A 22,760-nucleotide genomic window follows, 5' to 3' on the forward strand; every position below is an offset into this window, starting at 1 on the left:
CTGGCCAGAGGCTTCAGACATCACTGAGGGCTAACCTAGAATGTAGTTTACTATAAGCAGCCTCTTTTCCAAAAAGTAAGTCAGTCCAATCTTGAGCAACATCCAAGGAGCAATTAAAATTACCTGCCATAAGATATCTGTGATTGAATTTGGATGACGAGCGAATGAAAGCCTCAAAAGAAGCAATCTGCTCTATTTATCTGACACACACACCCATTTTCCAGGCAGACAGGGACATACATTTTAATGAATCCTCCAAACTCAGAATCTTTCCTTTCTTGGCCTTAAACAGCCTATTAACCAGGGAAGTGACACCCACATATCTAATATAGACTGAGGAGAAAATAAAATCTCCCTCTTTACCCCTGGAAGCATCTGATCCTAATATGCATTGCATGACTTAGATGAGCTTCCTGAAGGTAACATTTACATTTACTAAAATTTATGACTTGCCTAACATAGAAGGCCTAGGTAATGAACAGAATAAAATACATAATCATAATAATCAACACAATAAATCAGAAACTTAAAATAATAAAAAAAATAATGATCTATATCATAAAAATAACAGCTAAAATAATAAATGTAAAAAACAGGTATCATCATTATAAAATAATGATAAAAACAGACAAAATAAAACATGACAAAACTTAAAACAAATCAGTGCTACTAAAGATAAGCTAAATTAAAAAGAAAAGTTTTAACTTGTTTCATAAAATTCTTTAGCGAGTCACATTGTCTAATATCAATTGGGAAAGAATTCCAGAGGGTAGGCCCAGGAGCAGAGAAAGCACACATATCGGAACAAAAATCTTCTAATACCTGCAGACAGGTGTTGACCATGGACTGCAAACCAGGCCCCCACACACACACCCTGAAATTAAAAGGGAAGATTTTCGAAGTGCTCATCTACATGGGGGCTTGAGTCTGGCGCTGAACATGCCAAACTGCAAATGTGCAGTGCTAAGAAGTGATAATGTCACTCTTCTCTCCTTTCTGCGCCAGGCCAAATGACCTGAAAATTCATGCAGGAATGGAAACCTCAATCCCAGCTCCGCCCCTTCAGTGATCACATTCAGGCTCATGAAGACCCCGGAACGGGAAGAAACTTCTCCTCCATTGCCCAGACAATCCTCCAGTCTTGGGGAAGTTGGATGCCTCCACCTTCATCAAGAAGAGACGTCTCTGTCAAATGGAAAGATGCCGATCCTACGGCTTATCACTGTAGACTGTTTCTTGGCTTCTAATAAGCTCAGAAAGATGAGATCATGTGGAGCACAGAAATGCCGTACAGCTTGTCTATGCTAATTCTACATGCTGCTCTGTAAAATTTTGATTGGTTGTACTTTTTCTCATCTTTATTCCTGTGATTTCCACTTTAGTCTATCACAAATTTTCAAGGAGCAGATACAAAAAAAAATCCTCCATCCTTGCACTGAATATCAGATATCCCCGACTCAGCACAGATATATTATCCACCAGAAGATAAAAGCTTGAATAACTTGCAAAAATAATCTTAACAACACACCAAGGTGGTGGTGGGGGGGACACGATGATGACAATCATCAAAACTACCCTTATTGAAGCAAAGTCCATGGGGTACTTTTTCCTGTGGGGTTTGCACCAATAATCAAAGTAAGAGACCACACAGGCTTTTTCCTTTTATTCTTGCCCCCAGAAAAATTAACTGCAAAGATTGTGCCTGCTTCCTCTGCATGTAATATTTCCGACTGGAGTAATCACACCCATGTGCGTAGTTCCTCTTTCTGCTCCAGGAACACCTCCAGAACATTACATACTTTTATCCACAGACAGGCTGGGCAATACCCCACTTTCTCAGATAAAATGTGTTTTTACCCATGAAAAAGGCTTGAGATATTGCCCTCCGTACGTTTAGAAGTTTCGTGAGGGAGGGGGTGGATTTGTAGGAGGAAACACTACCAGTTCATAAGTGCATATTATCAAGGCTGATGGGCACCTACTGGAATCAAAATGGCCTCCTCTCTCCTCCTTTACTCTGAATCAACCTGCTTGAGTCAGCTGAAGGAATGAACACATGTCTAAGGCACAGTAATAAGATAGCCAACTGCAAAATCATGCAGATTAAAGCAAGTTTAGCTACTCAATCAGTGAAATCAGCAAAGCATAACTCTAGCCAGTCAAAAGTCCAATGGTCGCACACCATAGGAAAAACAGGTAATAAATGATGTGAACCGTTGTGATGTTTCTTGCGAATGACGGTATACAAAATTTCGAAATAAATAAATAAAAATCATGGGGCAATTAAGCATCCTGTAGAGCATCTACTTTTTGTATGTCTCCCAGCCCTACTCTTGTCACACAGAGCTGCAGGTATACACGACCACCATCTGCTGGAGTCAGAGAAATACTGATGAGCTGCAGGTGGCACACTTGGGATACCAGTGCCTCGAAGCTTTGCTCTCTGACTCCATCTGCTGGAGGGAGTGCATAACCCACTGGTCTGGACTGATCTGGGTATGTACACATTTCTGGCTATATTGTCAGAACAAACACACACTATCTTACAGAAAACCAGACTCAAAACTGTAAGCCATCGAAATGAAAACTGGTTGGAAACAATAAAATAGAAAATAGGATAGAAAAGTGGATTTTCTTTTGATTAGTTCTTTCGTTTCTTTGTTCTTTAGTTCTGTTTTGGGTACAGTGGCTTCTCTGAATGATGCAATGAGAGTTTACACAGACCTGTCACGGGCACTCCATGAAGTTAGCATGGGGCACATTTAAAACTAATCGGAGAAAGTTCTTTTTTACTCAACGCACAATTAAGCTCTGGAATTTGTTGCCAGAGGATGTGGTTCGTGCAGTTAGTATAGCTGTGTTTAAAAAAGGACTGGATAAGTTCTTGGAGGAGAAGTCCATTACCTGCTATTAAGTTCACTTAGGGAATAGCCACTGCCATTAGCAATGGTTACATGGAATAGACTTAGTTTTTGGGTACTTGCCAGGTTCTTATGGCCTGGATTGGCCACTGTTGGAAACAGGATGCTGGGCTTGATGGACCCTTGGTCTGACCCAGTATGGCATTTTCTTATGTTCTTATATTTTCTGGAATTCTGCTCAACCTCCGTGGACTTTGCTGGAGATCCTACAATCACTGTCTGGATTACCTGGCATCATGCAGGGGATTCAAATGTTTATATAGTTTGGCAGGAGCTGCTAAGGAATTAAGATTATGATGCTATGATTTAAACAACGAGGTCAATATTCAGAAGAGTGGTGCGTGGACAAGTTTTCCGGCTATGGTTAGCAAGATAATTTGTGATGCATCATCAGCATGTCAAGTCTTCCACTGAATTTATTTGGTTAATCTTAACCCACATAACTTTAAACTTACACGGCTATAGCTGAACAGAACCGGTCAGGTTTAAAGTTATCCAGCTGCTTGTATTTCAAGATCTTTAATCTTTACCAACTATATTCAAAATATAGCCATATAAGTTAAAAAACAACAACCCCAAACCTTCTGAGCCATCAAGCCCCTCCCCCCCCCCCCAAATAATAAAATAGATCGTGTGGGGGCACAGTGCCCGAACCGAATAAAAAGAAGGTGCAGGCCTTATTGGTCTGAGAACCCCTCCCTTCAGATATTAAAATCCCAGGCCTGCCTCTGGGCCCCCACCTCACCCCATCCACCTGCTACCTCTAAAAATCCCCTGCACTGCCAGCAGCCTGGCACGTTTCTTCCGCTTCTGGCGGGGTCCAGCGCTGCTCTCTCCACCGAGGCAGAAACCAGCATTTTCTTTTCAGTTTAGGGGTCTGGGAACGTGCTCCTCTGATTCTCGGTACAGGAGGAAAGGTATTTCTGTTTCTATTTCTCCGGTGTTGTACTGCATACAGTACAACACCGAAAGGGAGCCCCGCCCCCGATCCAGCTCCACCAATAGGAGCCAGCCCTGAGGGGCTTTAAATCAGCATTACGTCCGGCGTCGCACACCAAGCGTCGCGCGCCGAAGGAGCGCAACAAAGGGGCAAGCCCCTTTGTTTCGCCCCTTCGTACAGCCCCGAGGAAGTCCCGAGCCATACCCGCGGAAGAATCTATTGCCATATATATCATTTCGGCGGCCTACATCCCGGCGCCCACCTGCACCCAACCGCTTCCTCCTCCTCCCTGCCGAGGCTTGCGCGATCGGCGCGGCCCATCCGGGGCAAAAGCCTGCTCACCAGACACTCGAGGTGAGACATGCAGGAGAGACGGGGGGCAAAGAACAAAGATACCTAAAACGAAACTAAAACTAATTAGCCACTCCAGCAGCACTCATTCAGCCTCCAGCAGCACATCCAGTCTCCAGCAGCACTCATTCAGCCTCCAGCAGCACATCCAGTCTCCAGCAGCACTCATTCAGCCTCCAGCAGCACATCCAGTCTCCAGCAGCACTCATTCAGCCTCCAGCAGCACATCCAGTCTCCAGCAGCACTCATCCAGTCTCCAGCAGCACTCATCCAGTCTCCAGCAGCACTCATCCAGTCACTCCAGCAACCAGCATTCGTCCAGTCACTCCACCATCCCTCTAGCAATCTTCTAGTCACCCCAGCATTCAGTCTCCAGCAGCACTCATCCAGTCTCCAGCAGCTCTTATCCAGTCTCCAGCAGCACTCATCCAGTCACTCCAGCAACCAGCATTCGTCCAGTCACTCCACCATCCCTCTAGCAATCTTCTAGTCACCCCAGCATCCAGCATTCTTCCAGTCAATCCAGCATCTAGCACTCATCAAGCCACTCCAACACCCAGTAGTCATCCAACAATCTTATCCACCTGCAATTTCTTCGTAAAAAGACAGCATGCTACAAACTTTCCCCATTCAGATCATCCCTCACCTACTCACCCACAGAGCGAATACACCCGTGCTCAATCCACGATCAAAGAGATCCCTGATTCCAATCATGATCTCCCCTCTAACACAATTCCTAGGATTATCTCTAATCACCTTAACCCTTTTCAACTCCCAGTCGCTCTCAAAAAAATCTCATTTGCTCAACGACCTCCTCCTGGACACCCAACCGGACATCTGTGCCATTACAGAAACATGGCTAAAAAACACAGACACCGCCATTATTAACCAGTTGCCAACACAACAATATGACATCTTCTCTATCCCCAGACCTAAAAAAAGAGGGGGTGGAATAATGTTAATAGCAAAAAAAGAACTGAGACTGTCCCAACAAGCCTTCAAATCGACGACCAAATTAGAAATCGGACTATTCAAATCCTCCCAGCTTCAAGTCTGCCTTATTTACGCCCCCCCGGGGCTCCTAGAATCCGACCCTTCTCCACTCATCGAAACCATAGCCAAACACATCAACACTAACTCACCGGCTATTATCTTAGGAGATTTCAACATCCATGTTGACTCCCCTACCCTATCATCTAATTGCGAAGCCCTTCTCCTTTCTCTCCAGGCTATGGGATTCAAACAAATTATAAACAACCCCACACACAAGGCAGGCCACACGCTTGACCTGATATTCACTAACGAAACCATCTCGCCCATCACCCCTCCTTCCTGCTCTCCCATCCCCTGGTCAGATCACTCGATGATAACTACAAAATTATATATAAAACAAAAATTGACCCCTATTGTTACTAAATCCTCGATCCAGTTCAGGAAACCCTGTTCCATGGACACTCTCAACAACAGCCTGGCCGAAGAACTAATTAAACTGGACTTCTCAGATGCGGATACCGCTATGAACTCCTGGCAAACTATTACACACTCAGTAGCTAACAGAATTTGCCCTGTAACAACAAAAGTTATCAACCCAGCCCGCACGAACAAGAAACCCTGGTTCTCAACTGAACTAAGGAAACTCAAACAGGATCTACAACACAAAGAACAACGCTGGCGGAAAGATTCCTCCCCTTCCTCACTTGCTTCGTACAAAACTGCAATGAGCTACTATAGGACATCCATTACCCGCACCAAACGAGATTTCTACGCCAAAAAAATACACGGCTTCTTATATGACCCTAAAACTCTGTTCTCATATGTAGCTGCCCTTACCACACCTATGCCCCTCACCATCCCAGAAGAAGAAGCCCAGAACAAATCTACAGAGTTGGCTATCTTTTTTGATAACAAAATCAAAAACCTTCTTGCCCCCCTGGCTTCAACTAACATGGCTCCAAACCCTTCGCAACCATTAAGCCTCGCAACTAATAACCCTCCACCAAATATCCACAGACCGTCACTAGAAATTCTTGAACAGACATCCTCCCTGGAAATTGAATCAATAATCAAGAAAATGAAACCTTCCACTCATCCTCTGGACCAAATACCGACCAAACTACTTCTCACCATCCCTAACACCATTGCTAAACCGCTGGCAGACATCATAAATTGCTCCCTCAATCAAGGATCGGTCCCGGACTCCTTAAAAATTGCTTCACTTAAACCCTTACTTAAAAAACCCAACCTGGACCCAGCCGACCCTGCAAACTTCCGCCCCATTGCAAACCTACCTTTTATAGCCAAGCTAATGGAAAAGCTTGTCAACATCCGACTCACAGACTACCTTGACTCCCACAATATTCTCTACCCCTCTCAATTCGGATTCAGGAAACGCCTAAACACAGAATCCCTCCTTCTTTCTCTAACGGACAACATCCTGATGGGCCTTGACAAGGGACAATCTTACCTGCTAGCCCTTCTCGACATCTCTGCCGCGTTCGACACGGTAAACCACACTATCCTCATAAACCGCTTAATGGAAATAGGCATATCCGGCTCTGCACTGCTCTGGTTCACATCCTTTCTGAACAACAGACACTACAAAGTCAAAATAAATGACAAAGAATCTCACTCCATTCCATCAAACCAAGGTGTACCTCAGGGTTCGTCTCTTTCCCCTATCCTGTTCAATATATATCTACTCCCTTTATGCCAGCTACTCAATAGTCTCAATCTCACCCACTTTATATACGCGGACGATGTACAAATCATAATCCCCATCTCAGACCCCATCTCTACTCTAAATTTCTGGAACAACTGCTTACACGCCATCAACCTTCTGCTCTCGAGTCTCAATTTGGTCCTAAATACTTCCAAACGGAACTACTGGTTATCTCCCCTTGTGACAACAACCCCCTCACAAATAATGCTAGCATCCCATTAGCAAACCAGGTCAGAGATCTTGGGGCCACCCTTGACTCTAGAATGAATTTCAAAAAATTCATTAACGCCACAACCAAAGAATGCTTCTTCAAGCTACAGGTCCTGAAGCAACTTAGACCGCTCTTACACTTCAAGGATTTCCGTTCGGTGCTTCAAGCCATACTGTTTTCAAAGATCGACTATTGTAACGCTCTATTACTTGGTCTGCCCGCTTCGTCCACCAAACCTCTTCAGATGCTGCAAAACGCAGCGGCTAGGATCCTTACAAACACTCGTCGCAAGGACCATATCACACCAATACTAAAAATTCTACACTGGCTGCCCATCCAATATAGAATACTTTTCAAGGCTCTCACCATCATCCACAAATCAGTCTACCAGCAATCCACTCTCCAACTCACCTTCCCACTTGAATTACATACTTCCGCAAGACCGATCAGAACTGCCTACAAAGGTTCGCTCAAGGCCCCCCCAACAAATCATCGGTCCACAACACTATTCACAAGCGAGCTCTTTCAACAGCAGGTCTACTACATTGGAATTCACTTCCACAAGACTTACGCCAAGAACAATGCCATTCAACTTTCAGAAAGAAATTGAAAACCTGGCTGTTCGCAGAAGCCTACCGCTGAAGGATCTCCTCAACCATCACTGACTCTCACTCCCCCACCCCTCCCCAATCCCTTCCCCCCACCCAACCTCACCCTTTCCTTCTCCCTCTGGACATACCAGGCTAATAACTGCCTAGGATAAACCTATGTTTTTGTATCTTACAGTTTTTGTTGATTTATATATTTATCTCTCTCTAATTGTTTCTTAGTTTAAACTCTGTACTGTCTTCCATTGCCCAGGTTTTATGCTCCCTGTTTAATGTAACTTTACTTTCTACCTTGATGTTAATTGGTTTCCCCTCAGTTACATTGTAAACCGGTACGATAAGACCTAGTCTTGAGCATCGGTATAGGAAAAGAAATTAAAAAAATAAAATAAATAAATACAGAGCCTGGCTTCGTGTCCTTTCCTGCTCGTTTCTAGTTCTAATTTGTGGTTGCTTGTTTTGCATTTGGTGAGGCTCCGTCCATGTTCCGTGAGTGTGACCGAGGTGAAGGATCTTCCAAGTTTATGCAAGTGCAGGAATATGCAGCGGCCTGGCCTGCTCTGTTTTCCCAGTGGATGTATTGGTGTTCTACGGCTTCTTACTATATTTGTGGTGCTGACTTTTCTGAGTGAATGTTACTGCTGTTATACGATACGGCAGGTTTACTACAAAGGTTTTGGCAGGATTTTGTGGGGTGTCACAATGTGCCAGGTAGTGGAGGGAGTTTGCTTTGCTGTTAATGAGATCTACAGCCTGATTAGTTTAATATAATCAAAAGTCACATGCTCCTTTTTTCAAACCCCACTGCTTAACATGGTAGAGATTGCTAATCAGACAGAGACTAATGGTCATTTTTGGTAAAAGTTAAGGATCACATCCACACAGGCCTATGGGTCATACCTTTGGAATCAGGGTCACCCTTATGTTTACTTACAGTTTATAAATAATAATAGCATTATGTTTTAAATGTAAAAAAAAAAAATTAGGAAGTCTCCTAGCTCTGTTGTGTACAGGGTGAGGGCGCTCGTTCAGTTGGCCATAGATGCCAAGTTGGCTGTGGACCTCAGGGCCTGGCTATGCGGCATGCACTGCTACAGTACCACACCATGACCCCACTGCTAAGCCAGGTTCTCGTAAAGCAAGAAAATGGGGTGGTCTCCAAAAATGCACGATGTAGAACGAGCGACGCATCCCCTAAGCTAACGCTCCCAAGTGTACCGATTCTGGAAGCTACGCCGAGCAGACAACGAAACCTTGCACATTCCTGGCTTTTAACGCAGAACTTCCTTTCCTCGATCTTTCAGGCCCAGTGGAATACGCCGCAGTGTGTTTAACCTCTGGGTCAAGAAGCAAATATTATCTTACAGTGGATGGGCCGTAAAATGGGGAACGCATTAGAAACAGCTGCAGAAGGGAGTGCAAAATCCTAGGAGGAGACGGCTCAATTTAAAAAAAAGATATTTTCCTGTTGATGCTGTTACGCTGAGCTTTGTTCTTAATGTCTCCGTCTCTCAGTCTCTTCAAAGCCTGCTTAATTGATCTGGTCTAGATCACGTCGGTGACGTGCTAAGTGTGTGCACAGCACATCTGCTGTCTCGGAGGATCTGTACTCTGCCCATGACCACAGGAAGTTTTTACAATCTGACCTGCCGAATGCACGCGAGCGTTTACATTAGATATGACATTAACGCCATGACTCCGAAACAGCTGCACGCTCCCAGCCAGGGCCGCTCTTTCAAAGGGGGATGGCTGTCAGACATTCACAGCTGTTTATTTCTACCGCCGACGGCTGGAGTGGGAAAAACGTTTCCCTATTCTAAAGCTATTTTCTACAGCCAAGCAATTGTTTTCTTTAAAAGGTTTCTATTTGCAGAATTTTGTAGCATTTTAAGGAAAATGTCTTTTTTTTTTTTTCCCCCCTCTAAAAAAAAAAAAAAAAGTGGTATTTTGCCGGTTACTGTATTCTGGGCTGCAATATTTCAGCTTGCATAGGAGGTCACCCAGGAATAGCAGATGTAATAGAAACTGGTGTTTTTCTGGAAGCTGACGCAACTTTCTGCCGCAGTTTGTTGTTTAATGGCGATTTTACCACATCTCGATTTTTTTCCCTCCCCCCCCCTTAGCTTTGGATTCTTTCCGTACGTCTCAGAGGCGTTTCCTCCCACCCACTGTGCTGCGCTTAACAAGTCACCTTAACAAGCTACCTATTAAATACAGAATTTTGCACAAAGCACTCACCATTATCCACAAATCCATACACAACCAACTACCTTTAGACCTTCAGTTCCCACTCAAACTATACACATCTGCAAGACCCATCAGAGCGGCACACAAAGGAACCCTTCAAGTCCCCCCAACTAAATCCTCTCGTCTAACCTCCACGAAAGAACGGGCATTCTCCACAGCTGGCCCCATCATCTGGAACAACCTGCCGACCGACCTAAGACTGGAACCCTGCCTGATTACCTTCCGAAAAGAACTCAAGACTTGGCTTTTCGTCCAAGCCTTCCCTTAAGCCTAACATTGCAACAGTTCTTTCGTTTAGCCCAATAGACTAAATGACCGATCCAGCCACTGTATATTCATACGTTCTTATGCTCCAGTTATTTCTGTCCTTTATTTCCTGGCTACTCTAGCCCCCAAGTTCTTTCTCCCTGTCATTTGTAACTGTGCTTCGGCCTTCCTGTTATATGGTTTTGTTCAGTTAACCCCTAAGTTCGATGTAAACCGGCCTGATATGAAGCTTGTCATGAAGTTCGGTACAGAAAAATGTTAAATAAAATAATAAAATAAAGTCACGGAGGCCGCCCCCCCCCCCCCCCCCCATCAGCCTGGCGTAAAGGATTCACAGTACCTGTAAGTATATCTTTTTCAGTCCTGAAATGTAATCTCCGATGGGCCCGGACACGAGTCGCCCGATGCCGGACGTGATGCCAATGCACACCAAGAGAACCCAGTCCTTTTTATCCTCCTTAAATTCATGCTTCACATATTTTATCTGGGGGGGGGAAAAAAAAACCAAAAACAAAACAAAGAATGCAGCCATGAAATATCGTGAGAGCACTGAATCAAATTATCTTAAAGGCCGAAGCCATGACGCTGAATCTGGGCCCCCCTTTAAACCGAGGGCTGGCGGTTAATATCAGTGGGCGTGCAAAAAAAACCCCGCACATCTGCCATTTCTAAGGGCCCGTATTGCGCCCATCATGATCGGAAAAACCATATGGTTTGACTGAATGTGTTAGCAGGTAAATAACATAAACTGTACCCCAGCTAGGCCGAGGTCCTAGGAAATGCTCTGTTTCAACGGGACGTCCTTCAAGCACTTACATCTCTTGTTTGTTTCCACAAAAGATGGCTGATTCAGAGCAGTTTTTTTTTAAATTGGAAAAGTTATTTTGTAGAATTTTGGAATTTTTTCTTTCACAAAGAATTTTTGGTGTTATAATTGTGTAGAATTTTAATAAAAATGACCAAAAGCAAATGGCAGGAGTGGAGTAGAGTAGAGTGCCGCACACTTATTAGACGTATGCGGCACTCTACAGATGCACACGAAAGACAGTCCCTGCTCCACAGAGCTTACAATTTTGTCAAGATAAACATACATGGCAAAATGAGTCTATGGGAAGTGGATTCATTGTAGAGACGTGGAAAGGATTTAAAAACAGTCTCAAAAAGCTGAGAGGACCATGTTCAGCCGCTGTGCAGATCAGCTAGTTAGACAAATAAACCTAACTTAGCCTGTATATTCAGCGGCATGGGGACACCACTGACCATGGGGACACCACTGGCTATGGGATGACCAGACAACTTATCTGTCTAACTCAGCTCCTCCCAGTCATGCTCTCGCTCCACCCGCCACTTAGCTGGCTAACTATTTAGCCAAAGAATTAGTTATCTAGCTAAGCGGTGGCCACTAATCCCGAGCACATACTCAGCTGCCACCCACTTAGCAGGATGTCAAAACTTATCTGGCCAAGTGGCGCCAAATATGGACCTCTGAGTTTTTAGAATGGCTTTGGGTACGGCCAGAGAGGGATCATGATGCGCCTACTCAGGAAGTCTATTCCTGGCGTAATGTGCAGCAAGGTGGAAAGCAAGGAGTCAGACGTTGGTGGTGGAGGAGCAGGACATAGATAAGAGCAACCTGCTGGATGAGCTGAGCTCACGAGGTAAGGAGGAGCTACAAAGTGAATTCATTTGTATGATGAGTAAGAGAAGCTCGAGCTGTATGGGGAAGTGGTTTGGGGAGTCAATGTAATGACTTCAGAAGAGGTCACAGTGACACTGAAGGAAGAGAAGTCGCATAGTTGAATTTTGAATGGATTGCAGTGGAGAAAGACAGTTCAGTGGGAATCCTGCCAAAAACAAGATGCAACAGCCTAAACAGGAAGTGATAAGAAAACAGATAAGCATTCTGTTAGCATGCTCAGAAAGGAAAAGACAGATCTTAGCAAAGTTATAGAGGAAGAAATACCACACTTTAGCAGTGTTTTAGATGAGTGCCCAGAAAGGCGATCTCACGATTACCGGCCAAAGGGACCGAGAGGATGAGAAAGCCATCTATAAAGACAGTGGATTTGGGTAGAAAGAGAGGATCTTTCATCTTGGCCATGTTAAGTTTAAGGCGATGGAGAGATAATCCAGGAGGCAATGTCAGACGGGATTCTTGGTGAATATTTTTGGTATAGAGAGGGAGTCAAGAGCATAAAAATGGAACTGAAAGCTGTGGGAGGAGATCAGAGCACCAAGGGAAAAATTGTAGGGAGAAAAGAGGAGCCAGGGCAGAACCCGAGGTGCTATGTCTGCTAGTGGATCAGAGGCGGAGGATACAGTAAAAGTACAATGGGAGAGGTAAGAAGCACCAAGACAGAGCAGCGTCCTGAATTCCAGATGAGTACGGTGTGTCAGGGAGTAGATGGTGACCCACGGTGTCAAAGGGACATGATGTAAGTCTGCAGAGAGGAAGGTTCAGAGAAGAGAAGAGAAAATACTTCTTTACTGCGAGAGTGGTGAACACCTGGAATAAGCTGACTGGCAGATGTGGCAACAATCAAAACTGTGACAATGCAAGCGCGTTTGGGACGAATATAGACGACAGTGGTAGGAACAGGATTAGAGGGGTGTAGAACTGTAAACAACCTGCCCTTCACTCCATCAAGTAAAGAGGCATTAAGAGAAAATAAGGGGCAAATAAAGGAAGCACAGTCTAGTAACACTGCAGGCCATGGGGTAGCTGAATGGGAACCAGCATGGTTGCAACCCCCCAGAGTTGACGCCGACAGGTTGGTGATGACCAGGAGTCACCCAGCAAGTCTATGGCGAGATAGGTGGGTTCACGTTAGGGCAACAATCTAGCTAAGTTTAGTAGCTGTTTAGATTATTACAAAACTCAGTGTAAGACATGGAGAGTAGAAGGGCCTGGGTGTTGGATTAAGTATGGGAACTTTTACCCTTATCTACCCAGAACGGTAAAGAACTAAAAAGGAAAACAACAGAAAACTGACTTGGATAAGGAGCGATGTCCTACAAGCAGTCAAAAGAACATAAGAAATTGCCATTCTGGATAAGATCAAGGGTCCATCAAGCCCAGCATCCTGTTTCCAACAGTGGCCAATCCAGGCCATAAGAACTTGGCAAGTACCCAAAAACTAAGTAGATCCATGTTATTGATGCCAGTAATAGCAATGGCTATTCCCTAGGTCAACTTGATTAATAGAAGTTAATGGACTTCTCGTCCAAGAACTTATCGAAAATGTTTTTGAACCCAGCTACACTAACTGCACTAACCACACCCTCTGGCAACAAATTCCAGAACTTAATTGTGCGTTGAGTGAAAAAGAATTTTCTCTAATCAGTTTTAAATGTGCTACTTGCTAACTTCATGGAATGCCCCCTAGTCCTTCAATTATACGAAAGAGTAAATAATCGATTCACATTTACCCGTTTTAGACCTCTCATGATTTTAAAGACCTCTATTATATCCCCCTTCAGCCATCTCTTCTCCAAGCTTAACAGTCCTAACCACTTTAGCCTTTCCTCATGGGGAAGCTGTTCCATCCCCTTTATCATTTCGGTCACCCTTCTCTGTATCTTCTCCATCGCAATTATATCTTTTTTGAGATGCGGCGACCAGAATTGTACACAGTATTCAAGTATTCTGTATCGCTCACCATGGAGCGATACAGAGGCATTTATGACATTTTACGTTTTATTAACCATTCCCTTCCTAATAATTCCTAATATTCTGTTTGCTTTTTTGACTGCTGCAGCACACTGAGCCGAAGATTTCAATGTATTATCCACTATGACGCCTAGTTCTTTTTCTGGGTGGTAATATGGAACCTAACATCGTGTAACTACAGTATGGGTTATTTTTCCCTATATGTATGACCTTGTACTTGTCCACATTAAATTTTATCTGTCATCTGGATGCCCAATCTTCCAGTCTTGCAAGGTCCTCCTGTAATGTATCATAATCCACTTGTGATTTATCTACTCTGAATAATTTTGTATCATCTGCAAATTTGATTACCTCACTCATCGTATTCCTTTCTAGATCATTTATAAATATATTGAAAAGCACTGGTCCAAGTACAGATCCCTGAGGCACTCCACTGTTTACCCTTTTCCACTGAGAAAATTGACCATTTAATCCTACTCTCTGTTTCCTGTCTTTTAGCCAGTTTGTAATCCATGAAAGGACATTGCCTCCTATCCCATGACTTTTTAGTTTTTTTAGAAGCCTCTCATTGTTGCAACCGTCCCTTTCCGACGGTTTCACTCCCCCTACCTCTCTTTGTTTGCTCCTCGTCATGCTGCGGATGGACGCCTGGTTGCCACGGCGTCTGCCTGCCGTCCTCTCCGGCGTCCCCGGACCGGCTTGGGCACTGCTTTCCGCCATGCTCCGCTTGTACCATAGGGTGCGCGCACCGCGCAGCCCTTCTTCTTATTTCCTACTTGGCGCGAACCTCCGTAGCGTTCCCCCGTGATGACGTCATGAATCCCGGATATTTAAAGCCTACAATGTTTGCTAGCCTTTGAGTTAGCGAGGGGGTAATCCTACGGGAATCCTACGGATGGGATTCGCTCTCCGTACCCAGCTACTCTGCCTCTCCAATCTCTATTGGACTTTCTAACGCTAACGGCGTACCCGCTCCTCGGGGGCCTCACTTGCTTTCCAGGTTGCTATCAGGAAACCGGTACTCGCTTCTCGAGGGCCCATGTTCCCTGACTCGCTGTCTACTCCTACCTTCTCTTCTGCCTGGAAGGATTCGCTAATCTTCAACATCAGTGAGTACTACCATCTCCACCTCAGAGCTGTTCCCTGGAACCAGGCACTCGCTCCTCAAGGGCCTGCCCCCATTCCAGCTCCAGTGCCATCTCCTACGTGGAATCGCTGCGTGAGTACATCATCTGCAAGCCTCCCAGCTCTCAGGGTTCAGATACTCGCTCCTCGAGGGTCTGCTCTCCCTACCCTGGGGATCTCCATACTGGGGTCTTGTATATTCTCCACTGTACTCTTTCTCTCAGTTCTTTCCACTTCAGCACTGCTACCGGAGGAGTCGCTGTCCCAGCGCCTGAGGGATACCAGCCCTGCCGGGCTATTCCAGCTGCTCACTACTGCCACCTCTGGTGGCTTCCTTACACAGTCTAATAAAAGATCAAACTATGTGTTTGTGTGTCCTGAGCTAAGCTTGACCTGTGGCCCCTCACGGGACTTCCCCCCATGAGCGTGGTCAGCTACCACAGTGTCCAAGGTTCCACCCAAACCTCACAGTTACAACACTCATGAGGGACTTTGTCAAACGCCTTCTGAAAATCCAAATACACTATATCTACCGGTTCACCTTTATCCACATGTTTATTAACCCCTTCAAAAAATGAAGCAGATTTGTGAGGCAAAACTTCCCCTGGGTAAAGCCATGCTGACTGTGTTCCACTAAACCATGTCTTTCTATTTGCTCTGTGATTTTGATCTATAGAATAGTTTCCACTATTTTTCCCGGCACTGAAGTCAGGCTAACCAGTCTGTAGTTTCCTGAATCGCCACTGGAGCCCTTTTTAAATATTGGGGTTAAATTGGCCACCCTCCAGTCTTCAGGTACAATGGATGATTTTAATGATAGATTACATATTTTCACTAATAGATCTGAAATTTCATTTATGAGTTTCTTCAGAACCCTTGGATGCATACAATCCGGTCCATGTGATCTGCTACTCTTTAGTTTGTCAATCTGGCTTACTACATCTTCCAGGTTCACATTGATTTGGTTCAGTTCATCTGACTTCTCACCCTTGAAAACATCTCCAGTCAAGCTTCTACAGCTGGCAGCTGGACTAGATTAATTTTATTTATTTATTTATTTAAGGCTTTTCTATACCGGCATTCATGATACAATCATATCCTTAACAGTGTAGACCAGGAAAACTGGGCAGACTGTCTGCCATCATGTACTGTTACTAATAAACTGAAAATGGAGAAGGCAATGAGGATTCATCCTGGCATATTAAGGGAGCTCAGTGAGGTTCTGACAGCTCTGCCAATGGTTCTGTTAAATCATTCTTTGGGGATAGAAACAGTTCTCGAGGACGGGAATGGGCAGATGTTGCTTCTCTTCATAAAAGTGAGAGTAGACCAGTTAGTATGACCTCAATGGTGGGAAAGTCACTTTAGCTTAAAGTATAATGTAATATCTACAATGCAGAAGATTACAGGATTCAGAGCAGCATGCTTTTAGCTGAGGGAATCACGTCTAATAAATCTGATCCATTTCTTTGATTAGGTAACCAAAAGAATAGAACAGGAGCAAGTGCTGGATGTAGATTTAAGTACGACTTTTGACATTGCTCTAAAGAAGAGACCCAAAAATAAGCTCAGCAACCTAGAGGTAAGTCCTAAGTAAATAAATCTGTTTAAAAACTGGTTAAATAATAGGCAAATTAAATAGTGGTAAATGGAGTTTGTTCTCTGGAAAATGGGGTAATCAGTGGAGTGCCTCAGGGATCAGGAGTCCATTTCTGTTCAATGATTTTGTAACTGATATTGCAAAGGTGCTAGAAGGCAAGATTTGTCTTTAGGGCGATATTGCAAAGATCCGCAACAGGGTGCAGAGTCGAGGTGGAGGAGAAACATCAGGAATGATCTGGGAAGGCTTGAGGAGTGGTCAGACGTTTGGCAGCTAAGCTCTAAGACAAAACAAAGTGTAGAGTCGTGCATTGGGGGGTGGGGGGGGCACAAAAATTCAAGAGAGCAGTAAATAGTGAGGGGGTTGAGGGGAGAGACTGATGTGCACCAGAGATCTTGGGACGATCATCTGATAATCTCAAGGTTTCAAAACATTGTGAGACGGTCAGGGGGGAATGCTAGGGTGCAGAGGGAGAGCTACAGAAGAAAAAGAATTGATGATGCCCCTGTGCAAACCGTTGAAGAGACCTCATCTGGAACATTATGTCCAGTTCTGGGGACCATACTGCCAAAAAGATATCCACCCTGTGGAGACAATCCAGAGAAAGCCTACCAAAACGGAATTAAGGACCTAGCTATGTAAACCTGGAGGAAAGGAGGTCAAGATAAAAATAGTCACGTAACGGTGAATTTTCAAAGGGGTGCACGTGTAGAATTAGCACTTTCTCGTGTAATTAGGCTGTGTTCATGCTATTTTATAAGCCCAGACATGCACGTGCATGTAAGCATGTGCAAGCAAAATTGTGCATGTGAAAAAGGAACGGCCCAGGGGCGTTGTCAGGCAGGGCCAAGATTTTACGCGTATAATTTCTGTTTTAGAACATGCTAAAGCAATGCCCATAAGCCTGTTACTTGTGTGTATTTATACCTGCTAATTATCTGGCATGAGAATAAGAGTCTTTATTGCCAAAATACTGACTGGGCGAGGGGCGTGGGTAAACTGGGGGGGAGAGTTGAGGCTGAAGAGCCAGGAAGGTCTCAACAACCTGCAGATGGACTGGGCGAAATGTTGGACTGATTGGTAAAACCGGCAATTTCCTCGCCACACACGTGTTAGAAAATCTCCCGACTCATACACATAAAAGCCGACTTACGGGGTGGGGGGCGTAAATGTGTATAAATTACACTGGCAAAATCTCCAAGCATGAATTTTAAAAGTCAGACAAAAAAAACACACGGGTGTTTCAGTTGCGCGCCACTTATCAGGATAAATTCCGATTTATCTGGCTTAATCTTCAAAGCAGCACTTATCCAGACAAGTTCCAACTTATCTGGCTAAGTAGCGGCAAAGGTTATTTGAAACGCCACTTATCTGGCTACGTCAGGCAGCTGGATAAGTCTTCAGCACTACTTCTCCGGCTATGTTATTTATCCATCTAAGCAGCGTTTTTTTTTAAACTTATCTGGCTACGTCAGGCAGCTGGATAAGTCTTCAGCACTACTTCTCCGGCTATGTTATTTATCCAGCTAAGCAGTGTTTTTTTTTAAACTTATCTGGCTACGTCAGACAGCTGGATAAGTCTTCAGCACTACTTCTCCGGCTATGTTATTTATCCAGCTAAGCAGCGTTTTTTTTTAAACTTATCTGGCTACGTCAGACAGCTGGATAAGTCTTCAGCACTACTTCTCCGGCTATGTTATTTATCCAGCTAAGCAGCGTTTTTTTTAAACTTATCTGGCTACGTCAGGCAGCTGGATAAGTCTTCAGCACTACTTCTCCGGCTATGTTATTTATCCAGCTAAGCAGCGTTTTTTTTAAACTTATCTGGCTACGTCAGGCAGCTGGATAAGTCTTCAGCACTACTTCTCTGGCTATGTTATTTATCCAGCTAAGCAGCGTTTTTTTTAAACTTATCTGGCTACGTCAGGCAGCTGGATAAGTCTTCAGCACTACTTCTCTGGCTATGTTATTTATCCAGCTAAGCAGCGTTTTTTTTTAAACTTATCTGGCTACGTCAGACAGCTGGATAAGTCTTCAGCACTACTTCTCCGGCTATGTTATTTATCCAGCTAAGCAGCGTTTTTTTTTAAACTTATCTGGCTACGTCAGACAGCTGGATAAGTCTTCAGCACTACTTCCCCGGCTATGTTATTTATCCAGCTAAGCAGCGTTTTTTTTTAAACTTATCTGGCTACGTCAGGCAGCTGGATAAGTCTTCAGCACTACTTCCCCAGCTGTCTTATTTATCCAGCTAAGCAGCGTTTTTTTTTAAACTTATCTGGCTACGTCAGACAGCTGGATAAGTCTTCAGCACTACTTCCCCGGCTATGTTATTTATCCAGCTAAGCAGCGTTTTTTTTTAAACTTATCTGGCTACGTCAGGCAGCTGGATAAGTCTTCAGCACTACTTCTCCGGCTATGTTATTTATCCAGCTAAGCAGCATTTTTTTTAAACTTATCTGGCTACGTCAGACAGCTGGATAAGTCTTCAGCACTACTTCTCTGGCTATGTTATTTATCCAGCTAAGCAGCGTTTTTTTTTAAACTTATCTGGCTACGTCAGGCAGCTGGATAAGTCTTCAGCACTACTTCTCCGGCTATGTTATTTATCCAGCTAAGCAGCGTTTTTTTTAAACTTATCTGGCTACGTCAGACAGCTGGATAAGTCTTCAGCACTACTTCTCCGGCTATGTTATTTATCCAGCTAAGCAGCGTTTGTTTTTTTTTAACTTATCTGGCTATGTTGCTTAGCCAGATAAGTCTTAAAAAGCACTACTTGCCCAGATAACAGCGTTTTGTTTTTTTTTTAAATGTATCTGATTATGCTGAGAATACATTCTGCGTGTCTTTTAAATAGGTGTGAACGCCGCAGGGTAGATTTATGCGCATTTTATACTGCGCAGGCGCATTTGCTCGCATGATATAAAGTACACGAGCATGCGCGTGCACCCCATACACACACACAGGGGTCGTGCGTGCACATTTTAAAGCTGTCCTCCCTGCGTACAACAATATCACTTCAAAAATGGATGAAAAAGCTAGTGCGTACCAAAAACAGACCATTCTGTCGCAAGAAGCAGTTTTTCAATATAATCACTGCTGGCATTAAATGTCACCCCATTGTCATTTTATAATTATTTTTCACGTGCAAATGACCCTTGATTCATGCAATGCTACGTTGCACCCTTGTTTCATAAACTACGAGCCAGAGTACATTTTCTTTAGATGGATCCCTCCTGCCCATAAATACATCCCTGAGCTGCCTGTGCTGGAGCAATTTTCCACCAGCTGCTTCACCCCTGGCAAATTTTAGCTCTTGTCTAAAGCAACATCTGTGGTCGTCCACTGTTGTAATCTTCCTGTTCCATGGGTGTTTTTTTGCAGGGGACGTTTGATTTGATTAAGTGCTCCGCGTTTGTACGTTTGGCACCTCGGACAAAGGTACCAAGAGAAGTACAGTAATAACGGAAATACTTACCAAGTAAGAGTAAGGGACAAAATATCCCAGGACTGTAGTCGCAATGCCAAATGCCCAAACCAAGTATGTCCTCTTCCTGAAGACCCGCAGGCTGAAATACTTTCTAAACAGGGCCACGCATTTCTGTTTTTTGCTTCTGAAGGCCGTCTTCTCTGTTGCCCCGTTATGCCCGTGAGAGGGCAGGACGGGCTTGAAGGTCAGCGACAAGAGGATCTGGATAAACATGAAGACGCTGAGGACCTGAAACGTGTGGGCCAGCCCGATGATCTTCCCTGCCATCTTCATGAGGAAAGGAAAGCCCACGGAGAACACGCAGCTCACGCTGGTCACGATGCCGTTGACCAAGCCCAGGCGCCGTTTAAAGTAGTGACCGAGGATGACCAGAGAGGGCTGGAAAGCAAAAGAGCAGCCACAGCCAAAGAGAATCCCATAGGTAAAATAGCGAACTTCAAGGGACCTGCGAGCAAACAAACAAAAAAAGAAAAATGTTTATTATTACGTTTTTGAGCAAAACTCCGCAGGGGATATGACGACGATTGTTATTAATATTACGTTATTGCATTTGATAAATTCTCAGTGTGATTTACAGCAAGATTAAGAAATGTATCAATAAAACTAAAATTACAATAATAAATCACAGAAATCATTACATTAAAAAAAAGGTTACAATGGTAAAACAAAAAGAGATTCAGCGCATGAAAAAGAACCTGGAGATTTTTCTAGACTGCAAGCGAGGAGGTGAGTCTGCTGCCGGTCTGCAGCTCACGCACGCAGTAAGGTAAGAGTCGTCAAAGGGAGAGAGAGGTGGTGGACGCCACAGGGAAAGCCACAAAGCACAACCGAGGACGTGGTGCCTCTCTGAGGAGAGTAAGTGTTGAATGTGCCAATAAACACCGGATTAGGGGGAACTGCAAACCAACAGGTGGAAATGACAATAAACAGGCTCATTACAAAAGAAGGATTTCAGTCGGAATAAAAAATATTTAAAACACAAACCACAAGGTTTCAAACCATTAGACTGTTAAAAAAAAAAACCAGCGAAACACATTTAGACCAAGACAAAAAAAATTAAAATCCCAAGACAGCCGTGTTTCAGCACTAGGGAACTAACCAGGGTCAGAGCAGGCTGGCTCTAGCTAAATGAGGGGCCATCAGGAGACCTGATCATCCATACGTAAGCAGTAATAGAGAGCAGCAAACAAAACGATAACACATTAAAACAATCACACTAGTCATAGCAGAACCAATAGCAACGTCCCCAGGCGGGTAAATCCAGAAGGTACTGATTGCACCTCTGTAAACAGAGACTACTGTATTATCCACCTGAACACATTACTGCTTTTGCTCAATTATATCTTGACTGGAATGATTGTTTTATCGTGTACCTTTCTATTTGCTTTTCTGTCTTTGACCTTTATAAACTACTGCATTCCCCTTGATGCAGGCACACCGCCAAAACAGGGCCATGTTGGGATTTTAATGGTAGCTTAAGTCTGTTCCACCATATTTTAAACACAGAAACATGAAGACCATGTGGCCCATCCAGTCTGTCCAGTCCCCTTCCTCTCTCCCTCTCCGAGATCCTCTGTGCTTGCCCCCAACGCTCCCTTCATGCCATCTGCAAACCGGCTGACTGCAACGGGCCTGGGAGAGGAGCAGAAAGCTTTCAGTTGCTTCCTGAACAATTCGGTAATCGGGAATATCAGGAATTTCCGCTGGATGGAAGTCCATATCAGAAAAGGCCCGCACAGGAACCTCTCTGACGGACAGACTCCTCGGTAATTTCTCTGCAGATCGCAGGGCACGTGTGGGACGATGTATGGTACCAGGAGCTCTTTTAGATTGGGCGGACCATGCCCCATAAGAGGGCCTGGTCCGCCAGTTTACAATTAGCCCTTTCAAGCACAGGCAGCGGGCGTAACTCGCAGCGCCGCGGACCCTCGGTGAACCGCTGCCGATCAGACGGGCGGCTGCGTTTCGATTTATGTTGACGAGCGACCACTTCTGACTTCTAAAGAAGCACTGAAAAGGCCAGGCCCGCGGAGCTGCCAGGACGTCCCGGTCGATAGCCGGCAGGCTGAAACCACCACTTTCACAGCCGTGTTGTGACTGCCTTCCCATAAACCTCTGCCCATTTCCTCTGCCTTGCCCAGGAGGTCTGGGTATCAGGCCGGTATAAATGGGTGATCCCTTCCACCTTTCCAGATTAACCCACGGTGCCTCCTCCTTACCCCGTACGCCCTGCGCGTCTGTGGCTTTAGCTATTATGTTTTTAAACAGAGCGCCACTCCTTCCTTAACAGACTAATGGTTTGAAATCCTGTGATTTATTTATTTAAAACACTTCTATGCCGCTCACCCAACCAAACATGGACCCACAAAGCAGTTTAGAAATACAAAAGGTTAGATCCAATAATACAGATAAACATTCACAAGGTACACATACAAATCAGAATAAAAACAAATGCTATGGTTCATGTTTATTCTGATTAAAAGTCTCCCTTTGTGTTCATGGATTTAATGCCATTTCTACCTGTTGGTTTCCTGTTCCCATAATCCAGGGTTTATTGATTCAACTGGCAGCTATTCTCTTACTCTCACCGCGGCCACCATCTGCCACGTAC

At 44.4% G+C, this 22,760-nt stretch overlaps 1 protein-coding gene across 3 annotated transcripts in view; it reads right to left on the reverse strand.

Moving 5' to 3' along the window:
* Window positions 1–22,760, reverse strand: part of SLC16A2 (solute carrier family 16 member 2) — a 177,525-nt gene that overhangs the window by 13,227 nt on the left and 141,538 nt on the right. For all 3 annotated transcript variants that reach the window (XM_029607673.1, XM_029607672.1, XM_029607674.1), the window contains exons 3-4: window positions 20,138–20,594; window positions 10,605–10,748 (exon numbers count right to left, since the gene is read on the reverse strand). In XM_029607673.1, the coding sequence (XP_029463533.1) occupies window positions 10,605–10,748; window positions 20,138–20,594 (601 nt within the window). The remainder of the gene's footprint in view (window positions 1–10,604; window positions 10,749–20,137; window positions 20,595–22,760) is intronic.

The sequence above is a fragment of the Rhinatrema bivittatum genome, chromosome 6, assembly GCF_901001135.1.
Source record: "Rhinatrema bivittatum chromosome 6, aRhiBiv1.1, whole genome shotgun sequence".
Taxonomy (NCBI): Eukaryota; Metazoa; Chordata; class Amphibia; order Gymnophiona; family Rhinatrematidae; genus Rhinatrema; species Rhinatrema bivittatum.